The 13,334-nt window shown below is 49.0% G+C and overlaps 1 protein-coding gene across 2 annotated transcripts in view; it reads right to left on the reverse strand.

The window, feature by feature from the left end:
* Positions 1 to 5,362: 5,362 nt before the first annotated feature.
* The window catches only part of SLC35F4 (solute carrier family 35 member F4), a 62,488-nt gene continuing 54,516 nt past the window's right edge, over positions 5,363 to 13,334 (reverse strand). For both annotated transcript variants that reach the window (XM_045015900.1, XM_045015901.1), the window contains 3 exons: positions 11,950 to 12,142; positions 9,672 to 9,761; positions 5,363 to 5,763 (listed from right to left, as the gene is read on the reverse strand). In XM_045015900.1, the coding sequence (XP_044871835.1) occupies positions 5,522 to 5,763; positions 9,672 to 9,761; positions 11,950 to 12,142 (525 nt within the window). In that variant the 3' untranslated portion in view covers positions 5,363 to 5,521. The remainder of the gene's footprint in view (positions 5,764 to 9,671; positions 9,762 to 11,949; positions 12,143 to 13,334) is intronic.

The following is a 13,334-nucleotide window of genomic DNA, read 5'->3' on the forward strand; positions in this document are numbered from 1 at the left end:
AAATGTATGCGATGGACTTAGGGAAAATTTAACCTTGTGTTTTATTCATGGTAGAAAGAACCCGCATGGATTGCAATGGGCTTTGGCTCAGGCCCTGGAAGTCTGACTAGACAGTATGCCTATCATGCAACACTATTTTTTTCAATGCAAAGACTCTTGCGTTTGCTAAGTAGCACAGGATGTGGACATGTTCACTGCTACGCACTGGAGCCTGGATATTTTACTCCTAACGTAAGCAAGTTCAAGCCCATTCTTCCAAACTTGACTGGTCAGGACACTCATGCACTGTGCCTTCTGGCCGCACAAACATCTCATGAAATTGGAACACCATAATAGGAAGTTGTTTTTCCTAGTTTATTAAAGATGAAATGCCTCAAAGACCTGATTCTGTAACTGCTGAGGCGCCAGTGAGAAGTGGAGCTGTTCACACCGAGTGGCTATGCTTTAGCATATTAACAAGAGGGGTTTTTTTTCATTTTGGTATTTGCTTTTTCACTAAAAATACCTTTTGCATTAATGCAGAGCAGTAAATTGTCAGAAATCAAGTCAGGGTGGTCCAGTAGAATCCAACTAACAGAAAGTTAGTTGATATGTTCTCAAATATTGCCAGAGGATTTTGAGAGAACTAGACTTTTGGGTTAAATTTTCCATATGTAGCGAGCCAGGAAATAGGACTCCAGGTATAAACAGAAAGTGTGATCTTCAGCTAGAACTCCACCCATTGAAGTTAACAGCCCCAGTCCTACAACTGGCAATATTGCCAACCCTGGTGCTTGTATCATGAGTCTCATGATGTTCAGAGCTTTTCTTAAAGCCCTGTATCCTAGAGTCATGAGATTATGCATGAAACTGAGCTTTCATTTAAAAAAAAAAAGCCAGTTTCAGGTCCTTGTTGTTCAGGAGGAAAGCTTAAAAATATGATGCCTTCTTTCCCCCCTCCTCCCCTCTCCGCAAAGGCTCAAATACCAGAAGAAGACTGAAAAGATGCCGTTTTTATTTTTTTTTAACTCTCATGATTTTTAAGCTAATCTCATGATATTGGGGGCCTGACACAGTTTCTTAACACTAGGGTTTGTAGTTCATCTACTACATCATGACCATGGGTTTTATATAAACCGTGGGTCACAATAATCAATGCTTCCCAAATACACTGTAAGCAACAAACTGATTGCAGTCCATGCTATAGGAATGCTACGTGACTGATAGTAAGTCAGTAGGCCCATTAGTCTTTCGATATGCACTACATGCAGGCCGTGCATGTTTGGGTTTTTTTAAGCCTTGGTATGTTTTAAACAGCCAACCTATTCAAAAGTGATTAATGATGGTGAACCTCCTTAAAGTGATTTGGTTTTTCAGCTAGCTTCAGGTGCCTTTAAGGTGGCTCCAGCTGTGCGCCCCAGAAACCACCAGTGCCTTTTGCAAATCTTGGCCGACCGCTCTAGTGACTGCAGCTTTAACCCACATTAATATTTGTCTCGCTCGCCACAATGAAAAATCCTTTAAAAGTCAAACACAGCTAATTCCTTTAAAATAGCAAGTTATAATTTAAAATGTCATTGTCTGACTGTAATAACAGTCATAAAAATCAATCAGTCAACGATGACTGTTATTGGAAGCAATTTGGCTACAGATTGATTTTTTTTTTAACCAATGTACCAAATGCCCTGCAGTATCACTCAAAGCTATATTACTTTCATGAACATAGAGTGGAATTGTGATTACTATTTAGCGTTATTTATATGAGAAAGGAATTCAGTTCAAAGATTACTGAGAACAAGCATCCATAAAAAGGAAGTTTTTACATGAGCTAATCATGTCCATATAATCACTGCATGACTAGAATTACAGAAAATGCATCACTAACAATGGTATGCACTTGAGATCTGGAAATCACAATGGTCCTTATTCTGGACTCACTTGCACCGGTTTTTTTGGGGCAAAAATCCATTAATTTCAATACAATTACTTTTGATTTGTACCAGTGTAAATGAGCTCAGAATCAGGCCCCAGTATGTCATAGGTTTAAAAAAAACCAAACCAAAAACATTTAAAATGCTTCAGAACCATCAAGTTCTGCATGTTGCTAACCTACATAAATGCCTGGCATATGTAGCTGTGCATTAGTAGGCATTGGCGTATCCCTGAGGTGTGCTGTGACGGATGCATTGAGTAACCTGTGAAGTGTACCACAGCTTCCTAGTGAACATGTCTGAAGAGGCTTAGTGACCAAATCTTTCAACTCCCACCAAATTATGAATGGCTCCATCTCTTTCTATTTCACAAGGCCCTCCTCCCATTCCCCCCCCCCCCCCGCACGTCACAAACTAGGAAGTGGTGCCATCACTTCTGCTCATGAACTGGACCCAACCATAACCCTAGCCCACTAAATGGCCCATCCCTAGTCAAGACCTGGGCTCATAAACAGTCCCCAAATCTAATGTAGGCCAAGACCTGTTCACAACTCAATCTGTGTAGCACCCAAGAGCTAACCCTAACCCTATCCCAGGGCTAACAGCTGGCCAAAATCCTAATGGTAGCCTGCTCCATGTTAGTGAACTGAGTAGAGTTGGAGCAGAGTTCCGGGGCTTGAACTAAGGTTTGCATTGGGATGGGCTTAGTGACCCAGGTTAGAGGTGAGATCAGCCCATACAGCTGAGTGTGCATGTAAGGAGGCGGCCTGGTTCTCAGCCACACCTGAGAGGGCCGAGCCAGAACAGCCGCCTGTCCCCGCCCCCCGGAAGTCAAGGGGCGGGACAGGAAGTATAAAGGCCCGGCCCCAGCGCTCAGTTGCCCGCTGGCAAGGACAGACGCTGGTGCCCGAGCTCTTGCTGGGCCGGGCCTTCCTCGAGCCCGCTACCCTGAGGAGCTGCCTGAGCTTCCCCTCGCCCAGTGTCCTGAGGAGCAGCCCGACTTACCCAGCGCTCAGCACCCTGAGGAGCCCATGGTGTGGGACATGGCGGAGGATGCTGGGGATACACAAGTACCAATGGAGGGGGAGATTGGAAGTAGCCCGGGGGTAGCCGACCCCAGTCTGGCTGCCGCAGACCCCGAGCCAATGTCAGTGTGTTGCGGCCAGGATCCCCACTGACACAGCAGCAGACTAACTGCCGCTGCTAGGGCCCCGGGCTGAGACACAGTGGAGTGGGTGGGCCTGCGTCCCCCCTGCCACCCCACTCACGGGTGGCAGTCTCCCCCTCGCCCCGACGCTCAGGCGTAGGAGCCTGGACTTACCTTAGTGAACTGCTTGCTGCCCCCGCCCTGACCCAGGGCCTGGACTTATATACTGCTAGTCTGCTCAGCCCCTGCCTAAGGGTCCGAACACTGAACTCCTGTTTGTTTGCTCAGCCCCTGCCTGAGGGTCTGAGCCCAGGACTACTGCCTGTTGCCCCGCCCTGACCTAGGGTTTGGGCCTTAAATTACTGAACTGGTTACTCAGCCCCTGCCTGCGGGTCTGAGCCCTAAACTGTCGCTTGTTGCCCCCTGTAGTGAGGCGGCCTGTCTCCCAGCCACACCTGAGAGGGCTGAGCCCCCACACCGGACCCTTACAGTGCAATACAGCTGTGGGGGAGTTTATAGACTAGGAATAAGGAGAGTGGAGCCCTGGTATGAGCCTCAGCTAGGGCTAGGTTTCAGCCTGGTATGGAAGCCTGGATTGTGTTAAGGGTTCCGTGTTTTGTAGTTAGGCTCAGGTGTGCTTAGGGTTCCAGCCTGGCTGGATTTTTTTATGGATGTGCCAGTTGCCAAAAAACTAATTTAATCTGCCATGTTTGTTTGTTTGTTAATGTAGATCTAAAGCATTGCATTATTTCACAGTACACTGGGCTAGCTAATGTTAACGGTTTCTGTGTCCAGCTGAGGATGCTCCAGTGTCCCCGGGACGCAGTTTAAGCAAGAAGATGATAGCAAGTGTATTTATATGTGTTAGCGCTCTACATACTATAAGTGGCTGTTGAAGGGGGTGGGTTGCGATGTTGCCTTCTGATTCGGGCAGGCTTCCCTTGTGGCAATGGGGATGTTGGATTTTTTGTATTTCAAAGGTGGTAACCTTAGGTGTGGTGATGTGAACTAAAGGTAGCATTGAGTTATGAGTGGGACAGATTCAGCAATGCAGGCTAAAGTTATGGTGAGGTAATTTCAGGAGCACGGGGGCGGGGGCAAAGCTAGGGTTAGGCTTCTGGCTGGTTTGTAGGCCTGAGCTAAGACTGGGGAAGTGTGCAGTGGTGCAGGCGTTTGATGTGGGAGGGCTCGGCAGTCTGGGCTGTGGTTAGGGTTAAGGCAATTGTGGTGGCCCTGCTTAGTGTTAAGATTGTGCTCTGTTTGTGAGGCCAGGTTAGATTTAGGGCTGGGGCCTGACCAGTGGGCATAGATAAAAGTTATGGGTGGGGCCAGTTCTGGGCCACTGCTAGGGTTAGGGTTGAGCTACTTCCTGCTCTCAGGTAAGGTTCTGAATCCTCATTACGTGTGGGGCTATGCAGGAGGCTTATAGCGAGGCTTATAGCTGCTTGAAGCTTTGTGCTGTGGGAAAGCTGGGGCCAGATCGTACCTGACTGCTTGGATAAAACTTGCTGCCAGGCTGTTGGCCTTGACTAGGACTGGGGCAGATCATAGGATTACTGTGAGGCCAGTTCTTGGGCACAGGGCGAGGGTTAAGGCCAGTTAGTATGAGCTAGAGAGGCTTGGAGCCAGTGAGTTGGGCCCAGGCAAGGATTAGGGTTGGAACCAGTTTGAACTGTAGAGCACAAGGTATTACTCAGTGTGAGTAAGAACCTGGTCCTTTGTGGGTATCAAAATCTGGCCCTTAATTTATACCAGATATAGGCCAGTTGTAAAACACAATGCATGGAGATACCCTCACACCATCATATTTAATTGTGAGCTAAGAAATGACACTGTAGTATTTCCAGATTTTGCTCACCTAGCTTCCTCTGCATATTTAGCAGCACTGTAATAAAATTACATAGGTTAATTTATATCCTTGAGAATATATTTGTATGTTTTAATAAAAATTCCAAACTTTAATGGGAGACCTCAGTTCCCTTCCTATTTTAGGGTTCCAAGATTCTTGATTGGGTGTTTTAAAATGAGTCCACTGCCTTGTTGGTACCACCTTGTAAAAATGTCAACTCATTAAATCTGGAAAGAACACGAATGTTTAACTTTGGATATAGCTGCCTGCTGGAACCAAACAAATATACAAATCAGGCCTTTGGAGACTTCACCCCTCCCCTTTTTTGCTAACAGAAGCACAGCTGTCAAGTTGCACAGTGGATTTGATTTTTTTTTTTAAAAAGGCAAGCAAACAGAATGCAGATTAACGTTTCATTACAAAAAAAATTTATTGTGGTTATTTACACCTGTTCCTTTGTAAGTGTATAAATGTAAACATTTATTACTGATGTGTTTATCATTTATAAGTCATCCCCAGTTCAGAGTAATACTGTCATTTTAGCATACAAGTAGTGAGAAAATTAAATTATATTCACAGAATATACATTCACGTGCAGTTAAATGTTCACCAGCTTTAAGCCAGTGGTATAGACACTGTCCCATTGGCTCTGCTTCTGCTCCTTGTATGCACACTGGAGTCTGTGATATCTTCTGCGTGGTCTTCACTTTTTTTTTCCTTTAAGCTGTTGATGAATCGCAGGGTAATTTCATCCCATTCTTCTGGCAGCAGCATTAGCAAAAATCCAGTGCAGATGATGATTGTGGCACCCAACCTTACTACACTGAAGATCACCTCGTGTTTTAGGAGATCCACAGCTACAATGGGAGAAAAGACAATGAAATCAAATACAATCATTCTGCATGGTACCGCTTCATCAAAATGAGCCTTATATGGTTCCTATAACTTTAACAGTGAGTTCTATTGGAAAGCCTCGTTTTTCCTCTGTGACTTAATAGAAATGTGTACTGTAAGTCACACAAGACTTGAGTAAAACTCAGAGTTACAATCTGGTCCTTGATTACTTTCCCCATGGAGCAAGTCATCTTTGCTAGTCCTATATTTGGCACAGATTACTCCTCCATCGGCACTGGCTCAGCTGTGCTGAGGCGGTGGAGTCAAAGCTCCATCCACTCCCCACTCCTACCCTGCCCCAAACCACGGCAACAGATAGCCCACCCAGGTGCACAACCTAGCCCATAGGTTGTAGGGAGTTACATGTACCGAAAAATCATATATTGACTTTTAATTTCCCAGTGAAAAATTGCACTTGCAAAATTTAAACCTCTTGCACACTTCTAGTGTTGGCAGCTTCATGTTTATTTAAAATGTAAGCTAAGTTAGTGTAAGCAGGGTCTGAATGAATGCTTCCCTGACAGCTAGCTGGGAGGGGGAGAGATTTGGGTGTGTTTATGTAAATACAGTTTGCTCCTATTTTGCTTACATATTTAGCAGATATAGTGGTGTCAAAGTGGTCAACTTTGGCTGGGGTTGGGGTTGGGTACAAATCACCTTAGTACTAAATGCAGGGGTAGTGAAATATGGTTATCGATGTTATAATTAGTGTGGGAATACAGAAAAGCAGGACTGTGCTTAACCTGTCCCAAAGGAGGGGGTCACCATTGGTTGAAAGAACCCCGCTAAGCCAAGGGCTCGTATGTCAGAGCCTTGTGAAAGTATGGGGCAGATGGGTAGACTATCTGCCCGCCCGCCCGCGCAGGAGGCTGTACACTCTCAAGAGGGATCCTCTTTAAGACTGGTTCAACCTGTTCCTTCCAACAGTTCAAAGAATAGAACTAAATGGGCTTCATTAGGAGCCTCTTTTGTTATTTTAAATTGCTAAATGAGAGCTGCAACCACTTGTGGCAGGACTATGTTATTGGCCAGTCTGCACAGAGCTAAAATCACTAAGAAATTGATGTGCAGAGGTCACAGCAAGGGGCAGCAGAAGGTGACCGACAGTGAGCTGGTGAATGAGTGGCTGGAGAGGTGCAACAAGCAGCCAGCAGGGCAGCAGTGGAGAAGCATGATGAGCAGCCAACAGGGCAGCTGGTAGAGAGGCATGACGAGCAGCCAGCAGGGCGGCAATGGAGAAGCACGACGAGCGGCTAGCAGGGTGGCTGGTGGAGAGGCACAACAAGCGGCTAGCAGGGCAGCTGGTGGAGAAGCACGATGAGCAGCCAGCAGGGCGGCAATGGAGAAGCACGATGAGCAGCCAGCAGGGCGGCAATGGAGAAGCACGATGAGCAGCCAGCAGGGCAGCTGGTGGAGAGGCATGATGAGCAGCTAGCAGGGCAGCAATGGAGAAGCACGATGAGCAGCCAGCAGGGCGGCTGGTGGAGCAGCATGATGAGCAGCCAGCAGGGCAGCTGGTGGAGAGGCATGATGAGCAGCCAGCAGGGCGGCAGTGGAGAAGCATGATGAGCAGCCAGCAGGGCGGCAGTGGAGAAGCATGATGAGCAGCCAGCAGGGCAGCTGGTGGAGAGGCATGATGAGCGGCCAGCAGGGCGGCTGGTGGAGAGGCATGACGAGCAGCCAGCAGGGCAGCTGGTGGAGAGGCATGATGAGCAGCCAGCAGGGCAGCTGGTGGAGAGGCATGATGAGCAGCCAGCAGGGCAGCTGGTGGAGAGGCATGATGAGCAGCTAGCAGGGCAGCAATGGAGAGGCATGATGAGCAGCTAGCAGGGCAGCAATGGAGAAGCACGATGAGCAGCCAGCAGGGCGGCTGGTGGAGCAGCATGATGAGCAGCCAGCAGGGCAGCTGGTGGAGAAGCATGATGAGCAGCCAGCAGGGCAGCTGGTGGAGAGGCATGATGAGCAGCCAGCAGGGCGGCAGTGGAGAAGCATGATGAGCAGCCAGCAGGGCGGCAGTGGAGAAGCATGATGAGCAGCCAGCAGGGCGGCTGGTGGAGAGGCATGACGAGCGGCCAGCAGGGCAGCTGGTGGAGAGGCATGATGAGCAGCCAGCAGGGCAGCTGGTGGAGAGGCATGATGAGCAGCCAGCAGGGCAGCTGGTGGAGAGGCATGATGAGCAGCCAGCAGGGCGGCTGGTGGAGAAGCATGATGAGCAGCCAGCAGGGCGGCTGGTGGAGAGGCATGATGAGCGGCCAGCAGGGCGGCTGGTGGAGAGGCATGATGAGCAGCCAGCAGGGCGGCAATGGAGAAGCATGACGAGCGACCAGCAGGGCGGCTGGTGGAGAGGCATGACGAGCGGCCAGCAGGGCGGCAATGGAGAAGCATGACGAGCGGCCAGCAGGGCGGCTGGTGGAGAGGCATGATGAGCAGCCAGCAGGGCAGCTGGTGGAGAGGCATGATGAGCAGCCAGCAGGGCGGCAGTGGAGAAGCATGATGAGCAGCCAGCAGGGCGGCTGGTGGAGAGGCATGATGAGCAGCCAGCAGGGCGGCAGTGGAGAAGCATGATGAGCAGCCAGCAGGGCAGCTGGTGGAGAGGCACGATGAGCAGCCAGCAGGGCGGCAATGGAGAAGCACGATGAGCAGCCAGCAGGGCGGCAATGGAGAAGCATGACGAGCGGCCAGCAGGGCGGCTGGTGGAGAGGCACGATGAGCAGCCAGCAGGGCGGCAGTGGAGAAGCATGATGAGCAGCCAGCAGGGCGGCTGGTGGAGAGGCACGATGAGCAGCCAGCAGGGCGGCTGGTGGAGAAGCACGATGAGCGGCCAGCAGGGCGGTAGTGGAGAAGCATGATGAGCGGCCAGCAGGGCGACTGGTGGAGAAGCACGATGAGCGGCCAGCAGGGCAGCTGGTGAAGAAGCATGATGAGCGGCCAGCAGGGCGGCTGGTGGAGAAGCATGATGAGCAGCCAGCAGGGCAGCTGGTGGAGAGGCATGATGAGCAGCCAGCAGGGCGGCAGTGGAGAAGCATGATGAGCAGCCAGCAGGGCGGCAGTGGAGAAGCATGATGAGCAGCCAGCAGGGCGGCAGTGGAGAAGCATGATGAGCAGCCAGCAGGGCAGCTGGTGGAGCGGCACGACGAGTGGCCAGCAGGGCGGCTGGTGGAGCGGCATGGCGTGAGCAGGTGACCGGCCGGGCAGCGGCAGAGAGGCACAGAGAGAGCATCGATCAGGTGGCCAGCAGGAGCAGCCGGTGAGTGACCGAGCAGTGGAGTGAGTAAGGTGCCTCTTTTCCGCCCCCCCCCCACCAGGGAGGGAGGTGAACTCTGCAGATGCACCTCTGAACTCTGGGTCTGCACTGGCCAAGGACAGCAACTGTGAGTGGTGTGCAGAGAAGGGTCGGGCATATGAAGGGGGCTTTTGGGTTGCTGGACTTAAGAACCTGAGCGGAAAAGGACACTGCCCAACCTACTCGGGGTGGGTCTCTTACTCATGGTTTGTTTATGAGAACACCTGTTTGCGGTGTTTTCCCAAATTAATGCCGAGTCACTTCCCTCCTTTTATTAAAAGTTTATTTTCTACCCTCAGACTCTGTGCTTGCGAGTTGGGAAGTAGTGCCTCGCAGAGGCGCCCAGGGGTGATGTGTTAATTTCCCAGGTTACTGGTTGGGGGCTCGAGCTGGTTCTGTGTTGTATCAATGGAAAGGAAACTCTAGATATTGAATCCGGCCCTGGTTGCTGCTGGCTCCACCTGGCAGAAGGGTTACATTAGGAAACCTTTCTGAAGAAATATGGCAACATCATGTGCCCTTAAAAATTACTTCAAATGTTAGTACATTTGTTCTATGATTTTTATTCATTAATTGCATTACTTGTACCTGCATTTCCAGGAACACTGAGCACTGTCCCGATAGAAATTAGGATGGGGTAGGTCAGCACAACTCCAACATTTACCAGTATGTTAAAAGCTGTAAAGAAAGAGAATGATACATGAGACGCTGGAAGTAATAAAATAATAACAAACGGATTTTCTCAGCTTTTAAATTACATCAGGCATTCTAATACCGGTAAGTTCTTGCCCATTAAGGGCCTGATCCTGCATGTGTCATGAGCAGAACGTGAATGTAAGTTTAGCATGGGGAAGGAGAGAAGGGTTGGCTGTAAGTTCATATTTAAAAAACCTGCTCATTGAAAATGAGCCACTTTCCTGTTTTGAAGCTTGAACCGAAGCTGCAGCCAGCTCCAAGGAGCAAGGCGTGTCTTCAAGAAGTGCTTTACACCCTACCCACAAACGAACCCAGGATTGTTCTCAAACAGGCTAGTCCCTCTTGGGTTAGGGTGGAATTCTGCTGTCCCAACGGGCCAGGAATGGAGCAGGGAGTAGCATTTCACCAGCTAAGGAGGTGCTGCCTCTGGCTTCACAATCCATGAAAGGAACATGGCAGCAAGACGCACATGCGCCTACCAGTTTTGAAGGGGAGCCAGCCCTGTCCTTTTTGTTCAGCCACTGAAAACAGAAGGGAGTCAATGACTCTGTAGTTTACGGGGAAGTGGCCAGTGGATGAGATGAGAGTGGCAGCGTAACTGGAGAGGATTCTGAATTCCCTTTCAAGGGCTTTAAAAAGTGCAGGTACCAGAGGGGAGGTGTTCTTTTTGGCTGCACAATCCCTTACACGTGGGGCCATAGCTACTAAATGGATGTTGTAGCATGAGGAGGCCTAGCCAAGTGAAAGATTATAAGCTATTAGAGCATCACTGAAATCCCCCATCCTTTTAAAGGGGTTTTAAAGTGCAGGCAGTTGAAGGCCAGGGCAGGTTATACTGCACTATATTGTATGATCCAGCACCCATGTGGGTACTGGGTTGATTCAGGCTCATCAGTTATTCAGTTTTCCCTTTCCTGCTTCCCCTCAGTTTTGCAACTTCTTGAGCCTCAATCCTCTTGGAGCAGCATTATTTCTATTACACATTGCTGCTACCACCACCACTCAGATATACATCACCTCCGAATGCAGTTAAGTTAGATCCCCCTGAGCTCAACTAGGTTTCTGGGGCTGAACCCTCAGGTGCAGCCAAACTATGCCCCCATGCCCCAGTTCTGGGGCTGGGTGGTAGAGAGTCTGTCCACAGTACAACTTAGAGCAGCCTCAGGGCTGCTGCTGCAAATTGCACTGGCTGGAAACAGCTCCCAAGGGGCCATTCTCTCAGTGAGGGAGTGTTGTTGTGCAGTAGCCCCTTGCACCCCAGCCAGGCCCCTCTTCTCCATGGCCACACCTCCTGCTCCTACCCTGGCGTTATCAGGAAGGGGCGTGGCACAGAGCCAGTAACACTGAGGATTTTATGCTGGCTTTCTGCCTGCTTTGTGCAGCAGCTGCTCTATCCTACTTTAACGTCCGTATTCAACCAGTTCCCTGGATGATTAAGAGCACCAAGGTAGGTGTAATTTGAGTGGCTGTAATTAGGTCTAGGGCAGCAAGTGGAAGAGAGTCAAATCCCTCAACACCTCTGCCATCCCTTCTGATTCAGTCTCTGAGCGACTGGGAAGCCCATCTAGGCACGAACAATAGTTTTCCCAAAAGTGTTTCCATTTAGTGTACTTATGAGTGAGATTTAAAAAATCCGTTCGGTTCCAAACAGATGGACGCTTTCATTATTAGCAAAGGAAATAGAGTGTAAAGCAGACCTGGGTCAATTTCAGTGGTTCTCTTCGCAGACTCAGGAGCACTAGTGACAGTTCTTAGAAAGAGGAAACTTTGTAACTGGAGCAGGGGAGTTAAAGGAGTTCAAGGCCGTGCAGTTTTTCATTTGCACCGAAGTGGAGCACAAGCTATTGCAGCATTTAGCATCTTCGTTGCTTTTTACAGCCAGACTAACACGGCTGCCCCTCTGATAATAGAATTACTAGAGCGGCTCAGCATATTTTTTTAAAATGTGGACTTTCCCCCACCCCCAAGTTTTCATGAGCTATGTTAACCATTTTCCAAGCAGGCCTAGTGGTGTCCCTTGGGATATAAGAGGGAGATTTTAGCTACAAAAGAACTCTGCCATTGAAACATTTAGAGCAAGGAGAATTTTCATGGGGGCAGCTGTTCCAAGGTGATCCTGTGGTAAATAAAATGAGGCATTAGAAAAATGAAAAAAATGTTCTGCAAATACCTAACCAGAGGCCGGCTACTCCGCACAGATAACCCCACGGCACAGCAGAGAAGGGAGACCAGTATTCCACTTTCGTAAAATACAATATGATCGGGGTAAACGAGATGAAGATTAAATTGAAGAAACCCAGAGTGGAAACGAAATGAGCAGCTTCCCCAAAGTTTGCACTTCCAAGAAACATCTTGAACAAAACCTGTGGTGGAAACGGAAGATTTTAAAACAGTTACATCCTGCTGCAAGTGAAGTTCTTCCATGTCTGCAAAGCTCTGCTGATGGGATGGATTAACCTTTCCCCTTGATAATGGAAGAGCTCTGCAAGAGGGTCTTTGAGATTTCCTCCCCGCAGAACCCTCTCCAGGGGGTATGACCACAGAAGGGACTGATCTGGCCCTGTATTATTAAAACATTGTAGGCCTTGCTCTCCTGATGAGCACTTACAGAATCATAGGAGTGGAAGGGACCTCGAGAGGTCATCTAGTCCAGTCCCCTGCACTCATGGCAGGATCAAGTATTATCCAGACCATTCCTGACAGGTGTTTGTCTAACCTGTTCTTAAAAATCTCCAATGATGGAGATTCCACAACCTCCCTTGGCAATTTATGCCAGTGCTTAACCACTCTGACAGTTAAGAAGTTTTTCCTAATTTCCAACCTAAACTTCCCTTGCTGCAATTTAAGCCCATTGCTTCTTGTCCTGTCCTCACAGGTTAAGAAAAACAAATTTTTCTTCCTCCTCTTTGTAACAACCTTTTGCATTCTTGAAAACTGTTACGTCCCCTCTCAGTCTTCTCTTTTCCAGACTAAACAAACCCAATTTATTCAATCTTCCCTCATAGGTCATGTTTTCTAGACCTTTAATCATTTATGCATGTGAGGAGACCCTTTGGCTTGAATGGGACTGGTTGTGTGAGTCCTCATGCACATGAGGCAGGGTTAAACAATCTACCCCTTGCTATCAGGACACGGCCCTTCTGGCTGGCTCCTTCCTGTGTATGATGTAACTTCTGTCCCACTACTCTCCATGTCTCTGTCTGGTCTGCATCCCCAAGGCAGGCACTTCCTTTGTGCCTATCCAGCACCCAGCAATGTTTTTTTCCAGAGGTGCAGAGCAGCCCCAACCACGGCTGAAGTTAGCCGATGCTGCAGGTGGGCACCCAAAATTGGAAGCCTTCATGAACCTTTGGGCTCCTGGCCCCAATTCATTAGAGTACTTAAGCACATGCCTCATTTTAGACATTTTAGTCCCACTGACTTCAATGGCACTACTCACGTGCTTAAAGTTAGGTACAAGCTTAAGTACCTTGATGAAGCAAGGCTTGGTTCATGGCCTCAAAGAGTTTGAGAGAGAGAGAGAGAGAGAGAGAGAGAGCACGCTGGGATTAAAGC

This window comes from Mauremys mutica, chromosome 4 (assembly GCF_020497125.1).
Source record: "Mauremys mutica isolate MM-2020 ecotype Southern chromosome 4, ASM2049712v1, whole genome shotgun sequence".
Taxonomy (NCBI): domain Eukaryota; kingdom Metazoa; phylum Chordata; order Testudines; family Geoemydidae; genus Mauremys; species Mauremys mutica.